The sequence below is a fragment of the Andrena cerasifolii genome, chromosome 15 (genome assembly GCF_050908995.1).
Source record: "Andrena cerasifolii isolate SP2316 chromosome 15, iyAndCera1_principal, whole genome shotgun sequence".
Lineage (NCBI taxonomy): Eukaryota > Metazoa > Arthropoda > Insecta > Hymenoptera > Andrenidae > Andrena > Andrena cerasifolii.
The window spans coordinates 3,110,676-3,134,128 of record NC_135132.1 but is presented as its reverse complement, the minus strand read 5'-3'; the positions used below and the strand labels follow the sequence as shown (position 1 = coordinate 3,134,128).

General features: G+C 36.8%; 1 protein-coding gene across 1 annotated transcript in view; it reads left to right on the top strand.

Annotated features, from left to right (window-relative positions):
- LOC143377209 (uncharacterized) overlaps positions 1–23,453 on the top strand; it is a 40,420-nt gene that overhangs the window by 2,047 nt on the left and 14,920 nt on the right. The window contains exon 2 of the mRNA XM_076828262.1: positions 22,506–22,993. Coding sequence (XP_076684377.1) covers positions 22,775–22,993 — 219 coding nt within the window. The 5' untranslated portion in view covers positions 22,506–22,774. The remainder of the gene's footprint in view (positions 1–22,505; positions 22,994–23,453) is intronic.

Sequence of the window (23,453 nt, the reverse complement as noted above, 5' to 3'; positions counted from 1 at the left end):
TAAATTTAACATTTCTCCTACATCGTACCAGTACGATTTAAGAACTCACTGTGATATAGGTTAGAATGTTATAAAGGTTATGTAGAATTTTTTTAATTAGGTGTTATATGTTGAATGTTTCTTTATTTGTTCTTAATCAATGTACATAATCGATTCCGTTTCTCACCCATATTTTTATTATAATTTTCATTCGAAAATTTGCTATTTTTAGAAGAGATAGGGTTTAGGAAACAATTTGCCTAAATCGTACCTTTTGCAAAAAGATTAATAACAAATTAATTTATTCTGGACAAAAGGTTAAACATCTAATAGTAGGTGCCTAAAATATCAAGCTACAAAATCCAATATTACCTTGCATTCAAATTAATACCAGATACGAAATGTAACAAAATATCTTAAGTGGCACGATATTAACAACCCTTCCCTACTGAATTATATTGTAAGTACCACGCATACGATTTGCGGGTAACAGAAGGTTCGGATAGTGGAGTATCCGAGTAACGGGAATTCGGTTGAGATGGGTTCTGTACTCGGTTATAGACTTGAACAAGCTTTCCAGCTGACACCTAGAGGTATTAAGGGGGTAGACCACTGTAAAAAATCGGAAAAATGATTTTTAAAATTTTTCCGGAAAGACATACGTTTCAAGAATGCACTCTCCAAATTGTATCTAGAAACACATAAAATTGGCGGAGATATAGTATTTTCCATGAAGCGGTGTTAAGGGTGCGCCTGAACCCAGCGGAACTTTGAACGCGTTTTTCTCAGAATTATATATTTTCAACCTCGTTGACTGTATAGAGAGAAAACTATACATCCAATTATACGAAAAACCCGTCTCTATTACGTGACGATCAGTTTTTTTTAATTACCCGCCTCCTCCTATTTTTTTTATCAACATTTCCCCAACTTTTTACTCCCAAAAAATGATTTTTCCTTTAGTGGTCTGCCATTTTTTTATTTTTTGCGATATTGAATTTTTTTTGATCGTCACGTAATAGACGTAGGCTTTTAGTTTCTAAATATTTTTGCCTTTTTGAATTCAGATTAACCATATGGCTAGGGCACTGTCAACGACACAGCCACGATTTGGCGCAACGCACATTTTGACGAAGAGTATACCGCAAACGGATTTATGAATTTGGTTGAAAAAAAAAATTTTCACCCTTCGATATGTATATATTAACTATATTAAGCAATACATCGATTTACTTGCGTTGTTTGTTTGCAAAAAAATCCCGAAAACACCCTTACTTTTCAGACCATTACAGTGGTCTGCCCCCTTAGGAGAATAAAGTCCTTGGCGTCCGGAGGGTAGGAGGGGCAAATGGGGCAACAGCACCCCTGGCAGTTGAGAAAAAATCGGTTATTTTTAAAAATTGATTTTTATTAAATTTATACTAAAGAAGCGAATATTTTTAAATTTCGGTTTTAAATTAATTAAATTGGAAATATAAAATGGGGGTTGTGTTTTTATTACTATATCTTTCCTTACCGTCACCCCAAAGTTGCCGTCCCTTGGAAAAAAGTCTGCGGACGCCCTTAATAGAAGTAATAAGAATAGGATCAATGACAAGACGTTTACACGCATGCGTTCAAGTGCAAGGTACTTATTTCGAACATCCGCTGTATAGGTGGTCAAATATAGGTACAGTTGACAGAACTCAAAACTTTCTGTGTCTCGTAAACCATGTCAAATAGAGCATATAGTGACTATATATCCAGTGGCGGATTTAAGGGGTCAGTACACTGTGAAGTCGTGAAAAATTGTCATTTTTTAAGATTTATTTTTTAGTAAACGGAATGTCCAACGTAAATAATGTTTTGTCTACTTATTAATACACTTATTCGCAGTATAAAAAAAAATTATTTTAAATTTTTAACAGTTTTTTTTTAAATATATATCGCACTGATGTGAGCGCCTTGAGAAAGCGATGCAGTGCTGGCGCAGGTGATTCCGGGAGAACGACGCATTTGAAAGACAAAATTCAAAGTGTGTTGTAATCATTATAAGTGTGGTTATCGCTGGAACCAGGATTATTTGTACTGTAAAAAAAATAACAAAATGGCGGAGGTTTGAAGTTTAAGTGTCGAAATACGGTGAATTTTTCAATCATTTTGCCTTGTAAAAAGTATGAAATGGTTAATCCAAAAAGGTTTCTGTAGTCCCGGCCATAGCCACTGATGTTCTGAATAACGTGTAAAAATTTCAAACTGATTGGTCAAATAGTTTTTTGGAATCACCTGCACCAGTTGAAAAAACGTTGTTTTGAGATAATTCCGTTTTAAGTTTTAAAACGAATTAAAAAAATTCTTTAAATATTTTTTTTGTATAATATAAGAGTAGCTTAATAAATACCAAAAAGATTTATTGCATTACACGTTGTATCTACGGAGAAAAAAATCTTTAAAAATAGCTTAATTTTTCAAACCGTCACAGTGGACTGACCCCTTAACGGGCGGCCAATGAGCAATTGCCGCGTGGGGTCCTGCCCAGGAGGCCCACCCAGGGCCCCATCTGCACAAAAAATTATGATTTTATCCAAACGCTATATTTTTTTTCTGTATATACCTACTACAGAGGGTGACCAATTATACTGAAAACATTTTCGTAAATTTTGGGGGTAATTTCAAAATGGATTTAACACGATTAAAAAAAATCTTAAAGTGGCAACTAAAGGTTCGGACAGGAAACTTTCTTAGCTGTCCAAAGCACTCATGAAAATTTGTCCCTCGTTGGATTTACCGGAAAAAAAATTTGGGCCCGTGCGTACATTCAAACTAGGCAAAAATTCCTGAAACTTCGTTTCCTGCGCTTCATCTTGATAAAACAGTATTATAATGGATGAAACAAAAATTTGAGTTCATGATACAAAAACTAGAATCTTTAACCGTTAAAATGCGCTTTTTAAATATTTTTTGCAACCACTTTTCGTAGAGACACAGCCAGTGCATCGCTTAAACTTACAAAATCTCAAACCTTTTTGTTTGAGTATAATAATTTGTCTACCCACTGCACTACATTTTGCCCGTTTTTAGTAAACTCTAGTCTTCATTTTCCGAAAAAAATGGGCATCCCAGAGTGTTTGCCACCTGGGCCTTTTTTCTTAAATTCGCCACTGTATACAGCAGGTTTGTTGGCATTAATTAAGAAGAATAACTAATTGCGAATGTCGCTATCATGCCTTTGCTTTTCGGTGCATAGATTGACATCACTTGCTCCATAATCCTCACGCAAAAAAAGAAGACTAAAGTCATAATGTGGTCGAACGAACGTGACCGTCGTGTAACGCATTTTAAATCACGTCTTTACACCACAAGAACTTGACAGCAACTTTTATTGTCAATAAACCACGGCCGTCTAGTCGACAACCAATATTTGCCAATTTGCAATTCTGTATATGTAAAGTGACACAGTAACATTCTTAACAAAAAATCAATTTATTGTTCCAAGACTGTAACACTATAAATTTTTTTTATTATTCTCAAGTGTCGAGTTCGTTCCCAAATTTCCGTACAAGTATCTACAATTTGTCATTATAACTATTACTTAATGTGTTTTTTTTAAATTTTTTTTTAAAGCGACGGTTATGACGACATCAAAGCGGCTCAACTGATTAGCCTCAGATTTGCCATAAATATTGTCTGAGATCATTTAAAACCGGACAGGGACGGGTTTTAAATTTTGTATTAGATAGAGGCAATAAGTTTCACGAAAAGCAGACTTTATAAATTTATTCAAATTATCTCTATCTTAAAATATGTGCGCTATTCACTTTGCTCTTAAATTTCTTCTAACGAAGGACATTCCTTGTCACATTTCCAACTATGAAATTTATTCCACACACCGTAAACTGGGGTGACTTTGCCCGCCGGGGTGACTTTGCCCACTTTTTTTACTCTGACTGAAAAATTACCGTATGATTGAATTCGCTATTGTTTTTTCGTTTGACATGATTACAAAACACCATATGTTCTAATTACTTCACAATAAAATAAAATAAAGTTTTTCCGAACAGTGGGCAATGTCACCCCGGCGGGCAAAGTCACCCCGAATAAAAATTACCTATGTTATCTGGACAAATTGTTACTTGCTAGAAAAATTATTCCGATAAACCCCTATTCGACTAAAAACTTATCCGCTTGTGGCGAATAGAAACGTCTTGGTTATTCGTGATCCGGAAAAAAATTGCCCATCTGTGACTGAAGCCTTACCAGTAGATATTGAATAACTTCGAATGGTTTCGAAACCAGGTTTCGGACGGCCATTAAGTCACCCCAGTTTAAGGTGACTATAAAATGATTTCATTTAAGGAGGTACGAGATTCTGGAAATTGAATTTTTTCTACAGACTTTGTGGTCTTCCAAAGTAACAAACAAGTGGTCTCATATTTAAAATTCGCATTATTACGCAAGTTCCAGCCCGATAACGGAAACGGCACGTTTATAAACACGAGCTTTATACTTCTATGATTCTGCACACATCTATAATAATAACCGTTATTTATATGTTTGGCCCTACTGCCCGAAACGTTGCAGGAGGCGGACATAGAATTATTACGGCAACGTTGCGGCAACGTTGCGCGCAACATTGCAATGTCGCGCTGCAACCATTCGGTAACATCGCTGCAACGAGACTGCGCTGTATGGGCAGGAGCTTGCGATTCCTCTCTGCTCGTTTCCGAGGATTTTAATCTCTGTGCGGAACTGTTGTAGGTAGGTGCGCATACCTCGGAACTTATTCCGACAACGTGATCAATCTCTTTAAATCAGTATATTGCAAGTCATGTAAAATTAATAAAAGCAAACTTCGGGATATGAAGTCATCAGGGGGTACGCTCTGCTAAACACGAGGAAACTTAAACGTGTTCTTCTTGAAACTCTCTTTTTAAAAGGTGACTATGAGAGTAAAACGGCTTTGCCATAAATATTGTCTAAGAATATTAAAATTGGATCGGGCGGTTTTTTAAATTTTTAATCAGAAAGAGGCGATATTTAAAATACTAAGCCATCGTTACAAGTGAAAAGCAAGATATGAAAATTATTTACTAGACAATTATTTCGGATGAATAGAAAATTCGTTTTTTAGAATTTTAGGCTTCACTCAAGTGTTTCATATTTGGAGGTTATAATTATTTCAGTGTGGTTATAATTATTTCCTTATTTCCTTTACGTGCAATTCCTTTTTTATCCGGATTTTATTCGAAGGATCTAATTTTTCAGTACTTTTTAGTTAGTTCTATGAATTTATTTTTAATGTTAATGTTTTATTTATCTATGATTTTTACGGTTAGGTATTCAGTTCGATTAGTAATTTGATTATTTTTGGATTGTTCTAATTTTCTCCCTTTCTCAATTGTTTGAGAATTATAACCACACTCAAATAATTATAACCTCCACATATGGGAATAATTATAACCTCCAAAATGGTGCTCCAACTTGTGCTTCCCATTTTTTAAATGCAGTGGCATGTAAAGTTTTGTAGTTCTGGATATCCCATTGTAATATTTTTTTGTTTTACATATAAAAGTCTTTAAATTTCTTTACAGAGTGCGAAGAAACTTTTGTGCAAACTGAATAAATTCTGTAGAAAGGAAGTGGTTTAGAAAAGCAATTTAGCTAAAATTATGTAGTTGGTCCATTTTATGTAGGCATATCTAGTAACTATAAATGCACACAGTTAAATAACTGACCGCAGGGATATTGAAAACTACGGTTAAATGTATAATTATGATACATAGCCATGTCCAGAATTATTATTAGATACAGTTAAGTTTCTACTGCAACTAAATTACAGTTACGTGCTTTCAGCCGGATGCATATTATTGGATTGAGCGGAAAGTTTTTGCGCTTTTCTTTTATTAGATATCACTGCATTACTCTTATAGAGTGTTTCAAGAATAGGGTAAATCCGGGAGACGCGGTCGGGCCGGAGAGTTGGTCGAGCCGCTATATTTCAGACTCTATTCATAAACCCGCGTTAAAATGCAGACCAATTGCTACTTTAGAAGCCAAACAGTTGAATGAATGGCGTCACTTCGCTTCCTTCTGTATTTTTCTAGATTTATAGGTTATAAAAGGTAAATTGAGGTTATGTTTAACCTCTTTTGTCACGCAACGGTGTACAGAATCGTATTTAAAATATACTTCTAAGTTCATTTCCGTTTGATGTTTGGGATAATTAGATAGTAGAGATATTGAGGGACAATGCAGTCAAAGTATTTGGCCATATTAACTCTTTCTCTGAAAGCTAACGAGAAGAGCATCTCTCGCTGCAGAAAGGTGAGATGGTCGAGTTATGATTTTTTCGTTATTTTTGTTTATTTTTTTATTTTTTATCATTATTTTATTAATATTTTTGTTTATTTATTTTATTTATTCACTTTTGTATTCATTTGCCTTGCTAATCGCCGGTTCCCTTTTTCTTTGATGTGTTCTTCACTTGTTTAGTGTAAACAAATTAAATATCAATGAATCTGTAGTTGTATTCACTCATAAATAATTTTGCTTTCTTCTTTGTTATTCCTCCATGAATAATTATGTGAGTGGTCTCTGTCAACGACGAAAACCATTTCTCCCGGCACCTCGGGAGGGGTAGTCGGATGTCATGACTTAAGTTTTCAACCCGATTTACAGTAAATATTGTCTTAAAGCAAATATCGACCAGTTTTTCTGAATCAGCATAAAATTCTGAATATATTAGATTTGCTCTGATAAAATAAGTAATAACTGTATTAGTTTTAATAGCCATTTTATATTCGGTCGACCGCGTCTCCCGGATTTATCCTACATGTTTGGGGCACATAAAACTTCATCGCGAGTTATATATAGTATTGATGCGTCGAATTATGGCAATTGTTACCTATAAGCCATTCTCGTATATTGCCTTTCATCCCCCAGAACGTGGTGCATCATCTAACAACGAAAGATCCCGAACCTGGAGGTTCAAAAAATTCTGAGACTTTGTGAATATGTAGGGGATTTCCTCCTGATTACAACGCAATTTTCGTTTGCTGTCCAAATTCACTCTAAGGGGGTGCAATTGGCCCCTTAAGGGGACCTGCCAGTGTAGAGCCGCAATAGGTGATCTTTAGGAATTAATTAAAGGAAAACTACTACATACAATTTAATGGGATTTTTTGCATTGTATTAAGGATTTCTTAAGTTATAGAAATATATTTTTTGTTTTGTAATTCATCATTGCAAACGGCACTGGGGAGTCGTTAATGTCGAGGCGTCGAAAAATTCATCCAAAACGGCGGAACCTATAGCACCTAAATCATTGGTCTGAAATAAAAAATAATGCCAGAGTATTAAAGAGCATGAAACTCACTTGTGGACTGACCAGTAAAAATGGCAAAAAATGACATTTTCTGAGAAAATAACGACACTTGAAGTTTGAAATCACTTTTTAACTATATTTTTCGTCCTGTCAAAGCCTTTAAAAATTATAAATTTTTAATTTTTTTCAAATTTTACTGGTCTGTCCACGAGCCAGAAGTATATTCTTTAAAATAAAAAAAGTTTCAATCGAATCGGATAATAACTTTTGGAGATATAGGTCCCACCGTTTTGAGAACTCTGTTTCGAGAAACGCGCGTTTAAAGTTTTACATGGGCACCGAGTTACCGGGTGTTATCCATGCATTTGCCGCTACTCAAATTATTCTACGAACCTTCGCGAACACAACTATATAAGTTATTATTGAATTATAAGCATTTAAATATGTTTAAACAAAGATCAAAGGGAAAAGGACACCCGAAATGCACCAATTTTTGCAAATATTTTGCTATATATTTGAAAAATTAAGGCTCTAGGAGAAAATCTGACTACTCCACGCGATGCAGCAGAAATTTTTCTTTCGGAAACCACCAACAGAAGTGGTAAGTCACGTTTCGTTTTCAATCCAGAAGCGAAATAGTTTGGCAAAACATGCGGCGCGGACAGTGGTGGTCACGCGCTGAGCAGCAGTGTATCGCGCGCCGCCGTTGACCACCACTGTCGACGCCGCACGTTTTGCCAAACTATTTCGCTTCTGTATTGAAAACAAAACGTGCCTTACCACTTCTGTTGACGCTTTCCGAAGGAAAAATATCTTCTGCGTCGCGTGGAGTAGTCAGATTTTCTCCTAGACCCTTAGTTTTTAAAATATATAAAATAATATCTGCAAAAGTGGGTAAATTTCGGGTGTTCTTTTCCCTTTGATCGTTGTTTAACGAACTTATATCGCTGTATTCGGGAGGGTTTATAGAATAATTTGACGCAACAAGCAACCGAATAACCATTACTGTTTCGACACAAAAGATGTTCAAATTTGAAAATTTGCAGTTTTTTTAAAAATCGAATTTCTCAAAAACTGAGGATGATGGCGACAAACGGTTTGCGAATTCGTTTTCAGCGCACAAAAATCTACAAGAAACGATATTGAATCGTACAGACCAAAATGGCTGTTGGACAGTGTTGTCATACACATTATACACTTAGTACCTATATACAAAATTGGAATCAAATCGGACATCTAAATCTTGCGCACTCCCCTTATTTGTAAAGCAAATGAGGAAATGCTTTTGAAAAAAAATGTAGTACGATTGTGCTGTCCTATTATCCATCGAATAAGTATGTAAATGTATGCGCGTTTTCCACGCCACTACTAATTCTAACATCACGAGTCACTGTTACTATAACCGTACGTTATTCGTTGATAGGTATCGTCGCTTTACGGCGTTATCAGTGCGATTAGTTTCCACGACATAACTGCAGTTTGGCGCAGACTGCAAAATAGTTAAACCTTAGAAAGTTCTTGGAAATTAAATGTTTCGAAAACTATTCAGTATCTGAGCTAAAGTTTATTATATTCGAAAGCAAAATCGACAACCCGATATTCGTGTAACATGCTCTCCTTGTGAGAGTAAATCCGCCAAAATTCGAATAAAATGAGAGTTAATAAATTTGGTGAAATTTTCGATGCTCGTGTAACTTAAAAACTGTAAATAGGGAATAATCAAAATGTTGCTTACAATGCTAATATAAATTTTGTGCAACAAAATTCTATATCCACAAACTTCCTGCAGTTTTCCATCCCTCTTAAAGCAGCGCCGTTTCTGTCAAATGACGTCATCCGAAATACCAGACCTGACACCTTAAAGCTTTTTTCGACGAAATATTTTGCATATTTTTTGTTCACACTTTTTCCATATTTTTAAACTTTTTTTTAATCAACGCTACCTGTACGAAGTGAATATGTTCGAAATACCACTCGTGATCCATTAAGGCCTTTTCACACGAAACACTTCTGTGGCTCACGACTGACATTCCGTCAACATTCATTTTTCATACTTTGTCTACGGTTTTCTATTTTTTTAAATCAGTCTTGTCTATTCGGAGTGAAGATGTCAGAAGCACCAACCATGAGCCACAGAAGTTTTTCGCGCGAAAAGGGCCTAATTTGAAATCACCAGCCTGTAACTCAGTATTTCAATAAAATAAGACAGCATTTTCGTGTTCTTCAACTGGATACGAAGGGAAGGAGTGTAGATAAAATACTCCCCGCAATATGTAAATGGAATATTCTAGATGCATCTGCTACGAATTATTTTGTACACTAACATCTACATATACGAAGCGTCTGAAATATTTCTAAAAGAAACGTTCAGGCACAACTGTATTTCAAGGATCTTGTGCACCTATGCATTCGTTTTAAAACAAATAATAGGAAATTGACGGTGAAGGTGACAAAAATTAGGCAGCAACTCCACAAGTTACCATTTTATTTATTTATATCGTTTCGAAAGGCCATACTACTGTAGTTTCATTAATATGCACAATAGACTTAATAAACTTTGTATATGCCTTTGAAGAAATTTTATATGTGATCAATAACGTACCGCGAATAGCTTCTAGCTCTAAAATTTATGGACAGCCTTGGATCAGTAATAAAAGTGGCTATAAAGTGACAAGTACGCTGTTCCGCGCGCAATACTGGCTACTTACATAAGCAGGAATTTCGAATCTGCCGCCTAACTAGCATTCATCGCTATTGGTGCCTACCCCATAAATGGTCGACAGAAAATTCCATTACTTAGACAGAAATGTGCTTAATTCTGCGATTGGCAGCGAAGCGACGGAAACGCAATCTCCAACCTCTCAGATCTTTTTACTCGCTCGATATTCGCAGGGAAAATATTGGCCACCTTGTACACATTTGCGTTTGCAACATAACCTATGAAACTTCGATTGGGTATAATTTAAATTTCTTCTGTTGTGGCCATGTTTGTGGAGTCGTTTTTATTCTCAATGACTGCTATTGTTATTAAAAGACGAAACTTTGAACTTGATTTTCTTCGTATGATTTTACTATAACAGTGATGGAAATTTTAAACTGTTGCAACTAGTTTTGTAAATATTAGGAATAGGATCTAAATGTTTGTGTAATATTTTTTATTCAGCATGTCCTCCCAAAGGGTGTATAAACATTTTCTGCTCTCGTTCTAGGTCGCCCTGTATATGAGAACGAGATTGATTTGAGTAATTTAAAATTTGTAAAAATTTCACGCGCATATACCTGAAATTAATTTAGATACGGATTAAGGGGACTAGGCTTTCGAAAAATCGATTTTTTATTGCATTTTCCGAAAGTACTATCTTTTCTGAATAAAATGCCGCTTGGTTTATAGTAAAATTCGCAAAATTGTAGATTTGGCAGCTAAAAACGTCAAGCGGCAACCTATAGCGCACAAACAATGATGGTGCGCTACCGCATTCCGGTGACTTCTTAATTTTTTTATGAAAATCTCGAATTTGTACGGACCCTATAAGAGGTTTTCCCCGAAGTGGCACATGTTTTACACATCCGGTAATTTTTCCAAGTCGATCTGAAGCTGAAACGAAGAGAAAAAAAATATTCGAGAAAAACGTGTTTAAAGTTTCTGGGCAAAGGCGGCGCTATAGGTTGCCGCTTGACGTTTTTAGCTGCCAAATCTACAATTTTGCGAATTTTACTATAAACAAAGCGGCATTTTATTCAGAAAAGATAGTACTTTCGAAGAATGCAATAAAAAATCGATTTTCTCACTGCCTAGTCCCCCTAAGTTGAGCTCACCAGCGTTTCGAGGAGCCTTTCTTGGAGGGGGTGAACTGTGTAGAAGTACATAAGTACATTTTCGAACCTTCTTTTGCAAGATTTAAAATTTGCTTCGATTTATATTTGAATACTAGCTTAAAGTTCCCGGCGTTACCCGGGTAAAACTTTGATTGTCACAGAATTTCAAGGGGGTGAAATAAGGGGAAAGAAGTGGGATTCCCAGACTTCATGGCACTCCATATTTTCCGCCGGGTGCTGAAGAGTAATTATGCAAAATTTTGTCCAGATCAGTTAAAAGAATCAGGATAAAAGGCAACCTATGTGTTATTCCTGGTCCTGGACTACGTGTATACCAAAGCTTCTTGCGTAGTTGCGACGTGATTGAGTAACAAACATCCAAACATCCAAACACACTTTCGCATTTATTATATTAGTCGGATTAGTAGGATGTCTATCTGACACTATGGCCCAGACAATTAAATTCACATTAATTATTTACACATTCCAAACCCCCCTGGATCCGTCACTGGTTGAGCTGACACTGCAACTCGATTAGGTACTGTTTCGTGTTTACGCACGAGTGCATACTAATATCGAGGGTTTGAAAAAGATGCAGCTGGGGTCTCGAACCTTGTGCACTTCCCTTATGGGGATAAATTGAGTTATATGATATAACTGAGTTAATTACTAGAATTCGTATTTAATATATTATGTCTCTAACTACCTCTGCCACGTTAAGGGGGTCTAGAGAGACGAGATCCTCTATTCTTTTTAAGGACGACCCACAAAACAATTACGCAATTCTTACCGATAAGCATTACCCACACGTATTTACTAACATTTCAGTAACTTGTAAAAAAAAATTCAGTCATATATAATAATAATTAATGGAGATATGGGTTTTTCTCAAAACGGTGTTCTTTATGGTGGTACACACGATATCTCAACTTCTAGTGAGGCAATCTGGTCCATCTTTTGCGTACACCTTCAGAAAACATATAATTCTAGCCGGTAGCAGAATCAAGGCGAAATAGTTTTTTTTCACAAGTTTAAGGCCATTTAAAGATGAAAAAGAAACACGGAAAAAATGAGTTTTAAATTCAAAGTCCCGCCATTTTGTGAATTTTTAATTTATTTTCATAAATCTGCTACCGGCTATAGCCACACTCTTAGGGCGATATTCTCAGTCGCTACTTATTCTTAAGCAAATGCTTAAGCATGCTCTACTAACCTAGTAGCTAGTAAATGATGCCGAATGCTTAAGCATTTGCTTAAGAATAAGTAGCGACTGAGAATACCGCCCTTGCTGATTAAGAATCTGTGGTGACATCACGGCGACGCCTAGAGTATTTCACACTAGTCGGTCAGCGTAGCCCAAAAGTGACGACCCGACTGTGGCGCCACCGAGCGGCTCCAGTATGAGGGAGTGAGCTAGCAGGACCCGCCAGTTCTCTACAGTTCTCGAAGAGAGTTAGTCGATTTCAGGAAATAAAGTTGTTATCGTTATCAGTAGTGCCTTTGTTAAATACTTACCATTTTCGAGAATCCTGTGTGAGAATATCAGGTAGAGCCGCTTGGCCGCTGCGAGTACCGCACGGCCCGACCAGTCGAGCCGGTGCTGAGCGACGCAGCGTCAACTTTCGGCAATTTTTACAGCGCCAATTTTAAAATGTCCATATTTTTGAAAATTTGTCCATCAAGGGGAAGGATAGAACTATATTCTCCTATTTTTCAGATTTTTAAAATCGCTTTCGATGTTAAAAACCTGCATTTGTTTAAAATAATCGCACAAATTTAGTTAAAAAAAATTTTTTTTTTAAACTGAAATAATTTTTTCTTAAAACTTCAATGTCTTCTCTATAAGCACCATAAAGCTCATCTCCATCCGTTTACTACTTCCATAGCTATAATGTATTGAAAAAAGTTAGCACTTAACTTCAAACAGCTGTAAAATCGACATTTTTCAAAATTTTGAAAAATCCTTTGAGGTGCGTTTAAATATCACTAAAGACTACAACATATTCAAATTTCAGCAATCTGCGAAAACTTACTCTGAAATCTGTCTGAGTTCGCATGGAATGTCCCTTGTACAGTAGTTGACAATGTTTTTGCACCCTGTATACTTCGTGCCAATCAGCAAACTGCCACAAATGCAGAAATCTGTGCGCAGTTTTTTTTTGTACAAACAACGCTGCTATGAATGCTTTTAATCCTCTTCCTTGGCCTTGCTTGGCCTTCGCCCTCGGTTGTCGGTTTGCTTTTTTTGCTCGGTTGCTCGACGATCCTTCCGCCTTCTTTTGCCGCAGCGGCGAGGCACATTCCCGCCTCTGGATTCTTAGAATTTACGAGAAGCGGCTCAGCAACAAAAAAGGCGCCTTTTTAATGAGTCGTATCTCAAACGGTGGGTCTTGACGAGTTGTTTAGGCATCGGCCGACTGTTGACGCTCGGAAGTGTGAAATACTCGAGTAATGCGAAAGGGAACAGCGTCTCGAAAAGCTAGTGGACCTCCAAAAAGTAGGATACATTTTTTATCGAACTGCGGAAGGTTCCTTTATTGTGTACGAATAGCATGCGATGTTTATTTTCAAACGTAAGTGTTGATAACATTTCACTGGACATGTGCTCAAAAACAGAAAATTAGGGGAAATTTTGAACGATTAAATTTTATTCGAAATTGGTGAAAACACATTTCGAAGCGTGTGACGTGTAAGTATTTATGCACTACTTATACGCACACCGAGTCTCGTAATGCGGGACTTATTTCGGAGATGAATGCAGCACTTGAAGATAACATGAATAGTTTATGTAAACATATGTCCCATTCGACCTTTTTCACGAGTTGTAGCCAGTTATGTGTCCCGTCAACCGGTAATGGATTACCTTTATAACAGATGCTCAGAACGACCACCTTGCATCTCAATGCGTGCCTGTATGTCTTGTCACTGATCCGTTAGTCTTTCGACATTTCCAGGTGTTACTGGAACTTCGAAGCCTGTACTTGACTTCGCCTGCCGAAACAGTTATTGCAACATAAAATTTGCTATAACTCGAAAAGAAGGATCCCCTATAATTGAAATTCAATTTATTTTAGTAAATACCATTAACCTCAAAAATTATGGCTTTTAATTAATTTTATATATTATAATAAGATTTATTTATAAATGGCTACATATCTGAGTAATAAATTTTTATTAAAATGCAAACTATTTGCGTATTAATAAGTTTCTTATTTTATATTGAATCTGAGAAAATAATAATTTAACATAATATATGATGTTGGTTGTTTTACCAATTACTGCAGTATATTTAACGATTAGCGTATTTCCAATTTTGAGACTATCATATTATAAGAAGAATGTTCTTTAAATTGCATACAAAATTTTTTCTTGATTTGTAACTAACCTATTTATCACTACCAGTGTTTGCTAACAAGTATGGACGAAGTTCAAATTTTGCGGACATGTATTAGTAGCTGTACTCCTCGGCTTCGCCCGAAATTTAGATTCTGATTTTATAACAAAAAAATTGTTTACTTTTTTTGTGAAAATAGCCACATTCATCTGGTTTGCCGTTCGAAAGTTTTTAGGCGACAGACAAACACACAAACACTTTCTGCTTTATATATTAAGATGTAGTTAGTGCACAACTGCCCATTCGACATCCAATATTTGCGAAAATACATTCTTTCATAACTCAACATTCTTTTTTCAAATCACACAATAATATTCATAATAAAAAAGTGATTATTCCAATATTATAATATTATTAAGCATATGTATAAGATTAGCTGGCTAAAAGTTTTTTTTAATTTTTTTCCCTACATTCCATATACAGGGTGTATCAATAAGAGTTACCACCTTGATATCTGGTAAATTATGGAAGCAAGGGAAAAATTGCTCGTAAGCGATTTCACCTGCAAAAAATTGTTATAATAATACGATGGCCCATTTCGTACCAAACAACTTCAATTCGAAAATTTTTCTCTTACTTTCATGGTTCCGGAAATATTGAAGGTGGTAATTGTTATTGGTACCACCCTGTATACACACAATAATAAATTCGAAACTGTAACCCTTTTACTGATTTCTATCTATTTCAACGTTTAGTCATTTAAATAAATCAATCTTGTTCTTACATATACAGGGTGACTCAAATGCAAGATCTGGAGAAAATAACCTGTTACGTAGCCGGTTTAAATCCGGAATCCAGTGCGGCTAGGATACCCCTTTGAGGGGTTGTTGCTCTTTCACGGTGTACAAACGCGTTTTTTCATTTCAATGTGGGGTAGGTGAGGAACGAGAGTAAATAGTATACAAATTTTAGGTAACTCTACGAATACGAACCAGGGTTGCCAACGTATCACCATATAAATCCCGGAGCGCCACACATTCCAACCTGGAGATTCGAATATAAACCCGGAGATAGAAAAAGCAAAGAAAGTTTTGCTCCCGCATATCCGGAAAACAAATGTGCAATTATTTTAAGCTCAAACAATTCAGAATTTAAATTATCTGTTTTTTTAATTAATAACTATTTTTTTTAATATAAAATTAATACCGTTGTATAATACCACAATTTCTTATTATCTCATTTTTTCCTACAACTCAGAGATTTTTCCAGTAAAACCGAGCCCGGAGATTTGCTTCAAAATCCGAAGTCTCCGGGCTAAACCGGAGAGTTGGCAACCCTGAAACGAACTAGGGAGAGCAGACCAGCAAAATTGGGGGCGGCAAAATTGGTTAAATGGGAATTTATGAACATCAATTTGTTTTATAAAAGTATATTTAATTAATATAATTTCATGCTTTCTCTTAAAAAAAAATCCCCAAATATCGCCTTCCTTTCAGGCCGCCACACTATAGACAATAGTGTGAGGCCCAATAGGGAAACCCCTTAAATTCATAAAACGAACTTTGTACACGCAACTTATGAGACATACATTAATATACCTACTCTGATTTTAGTATCTCTACTTTGAAAGTCTCCCATCGTTTTTCATGCCACATTTTTGCAATTTTCACGACGCTCTCGCAATAATAATATCATGCCCATAATTGCACCAAGAATGTGGCTCACTATTGTTACACTTTTCCTGCTAATTATCCACTGAACCACGCCACAGCCATGTTTGAAATGGGTAGAGAACCATGAGATAAGAAAATCTTAAGCAACTGATCTGAGAACGTCCCATTATGCGTGCAAATACACTACGACATTCCCACACAAATAATTGATAGTTCTAGCTATAATCCCATAGACGAGTACATTCCCTGAAAAGTACTGTATTAATTAAAGAATGACCTTGAATGACCTCCGTCAATAGTAATTACAGTTTGTATATTTTCTGAAGACGCAATGCTACGTGCTCTTGCTATGAACAAAATGTTTAAATAAACGTTTAAACAACTACTAGGATGAGGACAGCTATAGTGTTATTAATTACACAGGGCTGCAGAAGTTTGGGGTCATAAAAACTTTTTTAAAAATACGTGCTGGCTTTATAGGAGTTTGGACTTCTAAATGTAAAAACAACCTCAGAGTTGCTCCATCACGTACAGCTTTCTTGCAACTTGCTTTGAAGGTTTCTGTTTTAACATGCGGTTAAATGAAATTATTTAGTTGTGAAAAATGAAATGGGGTCTGAAATCTTTATTGTGTTTTTAAATACTGAAAAAAAATATTGGAAAAAGTTTTTTCAACACAGGTCTATGTTAACACAATGATAAAATAGAATGCTTTTAATGGAGACCTGGAGTAGCGGTTAAAAGAATGTTTAAAATGTGAAGATTAAGAAAAATCAAATAGCTCGATCAAAAAGAATAATGTTCTAAAATAGGTCAGTATTACCAACAGAATAGATGAAATCTAGCATTAAGCCGGGAATCCACCGGGAAGCTCAGCTAAGTTGTGCTATGCGATGCTATGTTCTAGCTTAGCTTTTGGTGGAAACGGTTCCATAAGAATGTATTGAAGCTAAATTTTTTAAAACGTAGCATGGCATAGCATAACATCGCATAGCATAGCTTAGCTTCTCGGTGGATTCCCAGCTTTACAGCTAAAAATATGTGTTCCAGTTCCAACCTTCCTCTGACCACCTTTGAGTCGAAAATTTCGAAAGGGGGATAGGTGCCAAGAAACTAACTTTACGAGAAATGAGACAAAAGTTGTAATGCCCATACAATTAATATTTAAATAAAACTGAGAATCCACCTGAAAGCTAAGCTAAGTTATGCTATGCTAAGTTTTAAAAAAATTAGTTTCAATACATCCTTATCAACCGTTTTCACCAAAAGCTAAAGCTATGCTATGCTATGCTATGCTATGCTATGCTAAGCTATGCTGTGCTCTGCTGTGCTATGCTGTGCTATGCTGTGCTATGCTGTGCTGTGCTATGCTGTGTTGTACTGTGCTGTGCTGTGCTCTGTTGTGCTCTGTTGTGCTCTGTTGTGCTCTGTTGTGCACTGCTGTGCTCTGTTGTGCTCTGTTGTGCTCTGTTGTGCTCTGTTGTGCACTGCTGTGCTCTGTTGTGCTATGCTGTCCTATGCTGTGTTGTGCTGTGTTGTGCTGTGCTGTGCTCTGCTGTGCTCTGTTGTGCTCTGCTGTGCTCTGCTGTGCTCTGCTGTGCTATGCTGTGTTGTGCTGTGTTGTGCTGTGCTGTGCTGTGCTGTGCTGTGCTGAGCTGTGCTGTGCTGCGCTATGCTGCGCTATGCTGTGCTGTGTTGTGCTGTGCTGTGCTGTGCTGTGCTGTGCTGAGCTGTGCTGCGCTGCGCTGCGCTGTGCTGTGCTGTGCTGTGCTATGCTGTGCTGTGCTGTGCTGTGCTGTGCTGTGCTGTGCTGTGCTGTGCTATGCTATGCTATGCTATGTCTGGCTGTGCTATAAAAACATAAAACACATAGCACAGCTTCTTACATATACAGGGTGAATCAGACGCAAGATCCGGAGATAATAACTTGTTACGTGGTGGGTTTAATCCTCAGCTTAATGAAACTCGGCTGTGTTTCGAAACAGGACCGCTAGCAGCGCGAGAGGAGGTATTTCCCGTTTTAAAACAATAATATGAAACTGACAGTTAGGGTGACAGAAATTAGAGAGCAACATCACAACTTACCATTTTAACCTAATACGGTTCCTGTGTATGATATACTGTTCAATAAACTTTTTATAGACGGGGGTATTTCTTAAGGAATATGGTTTATCAGTTTGTTATATAGTAGGCACTGTGTCTAGAGCCTATGAAACTGCAGGGGCCTAAAAAAGCCTAAAAATTGAAAGGGCTTACAAATACCGTTTTTATGCAAAAATACCTAGGGTCTACGGCGATCTTAAAACGGTCCTGCGAACCGGGACAGGTGAAAAAAATCGACTTACTTTTATTGTAGTGGTTAAAAGCTAACAACAAAGAAAAGCACAATAGTAATTGCAAGTACGGCAACAATCTATTTGGGAGCCAAGTCAATTTATCTGTACATAAAACTTTCTTCAGGAATGTTTCGTTATTCCGAATTTCTTTGTAGAATTCCGCCAAAATTCTTGATTTAAGGTGACCCGGGTAAAACCGGGTCGTATGATGACCCTAACTATTGTAAACGAGGAAGAATCTGATGTAAAATCAAGGAGCCTCTAGGACTGGAATCACGCGCGGACGAACCTGATTAAAAGGTCAGGGAGCGCAAACTCTCAGGCGAGTGAAACTTCGTGAACGAACGTGATGCGAAATCGTGGTGTCACTGGGATAAAATTTGCGGAAGAACTCTATAGTATAGTCCAGGATCTGCCCAGAGGTTGGAGAATTCGCAAACGAACCTGGTCTCAAACCAAGCAGCTGCTAGGAGTGTGGAAATCTTACGGACGAACCTGATGCAAAATCAGGGAGCTGTTGGATTCGGACGGACCAGACGCAAGATCAGGGAGCCGCAGAAAGTGTTGGTTAGGTCTGAGTTAGGTCTGGGTTAGGCGACCTTGTACCTACCTCTAAATTAAAGGTTCGATACAATTGGGGCGGGACATTTGTAAATTTTTATGGTTATAAAGCTTTTATTAATCAGTACCTAGTATTCCGTGTATTGTGTCGCGATAAATGATTGAAAGGTTAAATTAGCAATGATGCACGGGGTTAACACACTAGCGGTGCGGGTCTCAGAGTGGTTAGAGAAAATTGCCGAATAGAATTTTAATCAAACTCGCGAATTCTACATATAGGGTGTTAACCAATACAGTTATGTAGATTCGAAAGGGCACTTGACCCCGATCTCACTGGATGTAACCAAGTCTCCCTAGGCGCAACTTTACAATTCTGAATCAGCCAGAGTTGAAGTCAGAGGGTTTACATAGCTCCCAGATGAATGGAGGATTAATTAAAGAGTTTCATACGAGGAGATCTTTAGAAGTCCTCGCGGTATGTTCTTGCTTCTAGTTACTATCCAGCTGGTCGAGATTATGTTCCTTACATTTCTTGAGAGATAACAGAATGGGTTCCACGGCGTTTTCCCTTCAAAAACGTGAGGTTGAAAAACTATCTGAGAGATACAGAAATATTTTATCTTGCGTCCAGTGAAATTTCATTGATTTTGAAAATTGTTAAGGTTGCCAAATTTCATTTTTTACTGTTTGGACTTATCCCCTCTACGAAATAAATGATATCGAACAGGGAATTTGAGGGGTTATTTAAGAGCATAAAATGTAGGAATGGTTATACGAAACTAATATTTTACTCAAACTCATTATATTTAAATAGTTTTCAAAAAATCTGATAAGGACTTGGATAAAATGAAAGATGTAATCAGGGTCAGAAGTCCTGTTCTGCACATTCTTCAAACTTTGTCGTAGGCCAACTTATTGCAGCTGCATAAAAATCTTTGAAATCTTTAAAGTACGAAGATTTGACATCTCCCCGAAGATAATGACAGGAGAAGGCCTGAAGAAGCGGGAAATGCAAAAAAGTGAATATTGCCAAAAATCGGGTTTATCCCCTTTTCGAAATTATCGATTCAGTTTTTGAACATGTTATCATTTCGAAAATAGTAAGTAACACAGTCAGGACAGTTACCCATAATAGTAAGAATAAATAAATGAAACAGTAAAATGGTGAAATAATAATATTATAAATATTATAATTTTTGTATTAGTATTTTCTAGATAGAAATTCTATTTCTTGGAATTAGTACTTTCCAGAGTTACTTATAAACTAATTATAAATTAATTATAAATATTATAATTTTTGTATTAGTATTTTCTGGATAGAAATTCTATTTCTTGGAATTAGTACTTTCCAGAGTTACTTATAAATTAATTATAAATTAATTATAAATATTATAATTTTTGTATTAGTATTTTCTAGATAGAAATTCTATTTCTTGGAATTAGTACTTTCCAGAGTTACTTATAAATTAATTATAAATTAATTATAAATATTATATTTTTTGTATTAGTATTTTCTAGATAGAAATTCTATTTCTTGGAATTAGTACTTTCCAGAGTTACTTATAAATTAATTATAAATTAATTATAAATATTATAATTTCTGTATTAGTATTTTCTAGACAGAAATTCCATTTTTTGGAATTAGTACTTTCCAGAGTTACTGGAAACGTACCAAAACATATGATTTCCTATCCACATTGTAAAAATTACACGTCCTATCATGTACGTACGTATATAATTCGGAACAATAACCAAAAATACACAGCCACGAAGTATTTGATGTAATCAGTAATCACCATTGGCAAGAGTGAAGCTTTGCAATAAACGACTTCTATGTGTTTCCTGTTTCTTGCGGAGTAATTGAGGCAAATGTTGCAATAATTCTTTGCTTGGCAACCTTGCCGTAGTAAATACTCCCTTCACGGCTGTGCCACAAATTGCAGGCCATTGCATTTCTCGCGCTATCCATATAGTATTAGGGATAAAAGATTTTGGCCACTTCCCTAGCTATGAATCAATCACGACCCTCCATTTTACGAGCAGATCACGTGCCTTGGTACTTATCACACACATGACGCAGATATACGACCATAGTCGTCCCGAACTTAACTGAGCAGTCATGGGTCATTGAGAGGTAAACCCCCTTTTACCATTTATTTAAGTAGTTGCATTGACTGTAAGGGGCAATGGCAAAAAATTGCCAATTTTCTAACGAAATGGCAAAAATGGTAAATTCTGCGCATTTCGCGGAATCACGAACTAATAATTATTTATCCTAAAAATAATGGGAAGGTTACGTCATACTAAACGCACGTTATTGCTTTATGATGGCACACTTATTATTTAGTTGCTAGGGTGGATGCACCATTTGTGGCCACTTTTAGGTATTGTACCAGTTTTGGCCACTTCTTAAAAAATATAATATTTTTCAGCAATAAATGTAACCTTATATTTCTGGCGGTGTATTCAACAAAATATTTACGGTGTGCAATTCTATACATAATTATGTGTCTGTAAGTAATTTCAAGCTAAGAAAACCGCGATAATTATGCACATGGCCAAAAACAGTACAATGGCCACAAATGGTACATCTACCCTAGTGTATATGTTCCAAATACTTCCATTCACTACTGCATTTGCACTCCAACTTGTTCCCTCGTTACTTGATCAGAGATATTTTGGTAGTTGTACTCCTTAAATGTAGAACTTTGGAGTAGAGGAGAAAATACAGTACAGTGATTTCACCCTGAACAGTTAATTTCATTTTACCAGTCAAGAATTCTTCCACTTTTACAAGGCTCGATGACGTCGATGTGATATTAATTTAAGGGGGTTCAGTCAGGAGGTCGAAAAAGGTGATATTTGGGAATTTTTTTCTCAGAAACTATAAAACTTTATTCAAAAAACTCTTTTTTGTTTGAAAGGTAGAACATTTAGCTATGTCTCTGAATTTTTGCGATAAAAAATATTTATTAATAACAAAGTTATTTACAATCATGAAAATTCAGTGTCATTGTGGTCGAAAATCGACAGTTTACGTTTGAACATTTCCCATTCTGTCCTAAATCAATATTTCGAAAAACCAATCGTTCAAGGACTAGATAATTTAATATATTAACTAAATTTTTTTGAATTTTCGACTTTAGATCACCCACTTCCGAGTAATCGTGGTCACCGCAAATCCCTCTTTCGAACAGGACATCTAGGAGATTGTAAATAACTTTGTTATTAATAAATATTTTTGGACGCAAAAATTCAGAGACATAGCTAAATCCATTACCTTTCAAACAAAAAAAAGTTTTTTGAATAAAGTTTTATAGTTTCTGAGAAAAAAATTCGCAAATATCACAACTTTTCCGGCCTCCTGACTGATTGTGAGCGTAAGCCCATAAACTTTGACGTATCTAAAAGACAAGCTCGCAGTGAAAAGTTAATGCTGCACGTTGCCCTGGAATAACCTGTGAATCAAATCATGCTAAAATTCTTCAACGTTCTTTTTGCAGGACCCTCAGTGCGGAGCGAATCGCCGGCTATCAGCAGCTACGAGATTGGGGACTAAAATGGTAACTAAAGGTCGAAAGTGACGCGGTATTGCTGGCTTCGCTCTAACTGTGCACGCGTCATCTACTGGCCCCTACATCGAGGGAGGAAGAGAATGTGATGAGAAGATGTGGCAGAAAGTTGTGCCCGATGAAAAGAAATGACGGTGACGATTTAAGAAGAGATCCGCGGTGTCTGTTTGCGAAGATCGAGGTGAAGAGAGGAGTGAAATATGCCTCGACCATCGAGGGATACTTACGGCGATCAAAAGCCACCCTACTCGTACATTTCCCTAACTGCGATGGCGATCTGGTCGTCGAGGGACAAGATGCTCCCACTCGCTGAAATCTACAAGTTCATCGCAGATCGGTTCCCGTATTATCGCAAGGACACTAGAAGATGGCAGAATTCCCTGAGGCACAATTTGTCTTTCAACGACTGTTTCATCAAGGTTCGTAATCCTTTCTACTTCCTTCCTTCTTTAGTTGGTTCTTCATAGGTATAAATGTAGGATCACGGGAAAAAAGGGAGCCTGGGAAACGGGACTCGAACCCGCGATCTTCAGTTTCGTTGCGCGCTGGCCAGCCGCCTTAAGGTCTGCGCACACATACCAGTTCCGTGTCAGTACCGTTCCGTCGTGCCAGTGGTAAGAAGAAGAGGGGAGCAGAGGGTCTCTTCTTCTTGCCACTGGCACGACGGAACGGTACTGACACGGAACTGGTATGTGTGCGCAGACCTTTAGTCACCTCGGCTACCGCCGACACCCACCCGATCTGACAAGGAGAGTATTTTAGGTGTCCGCCTCCGATCAGTTTGATTTTCGGATATGTTATAGAGGACCGAAAAATAAGATATACGTGTTTTTTTATTTTTCCCCGTTTTCATATTTGGGGGGAGAAAACTGCGTTCAA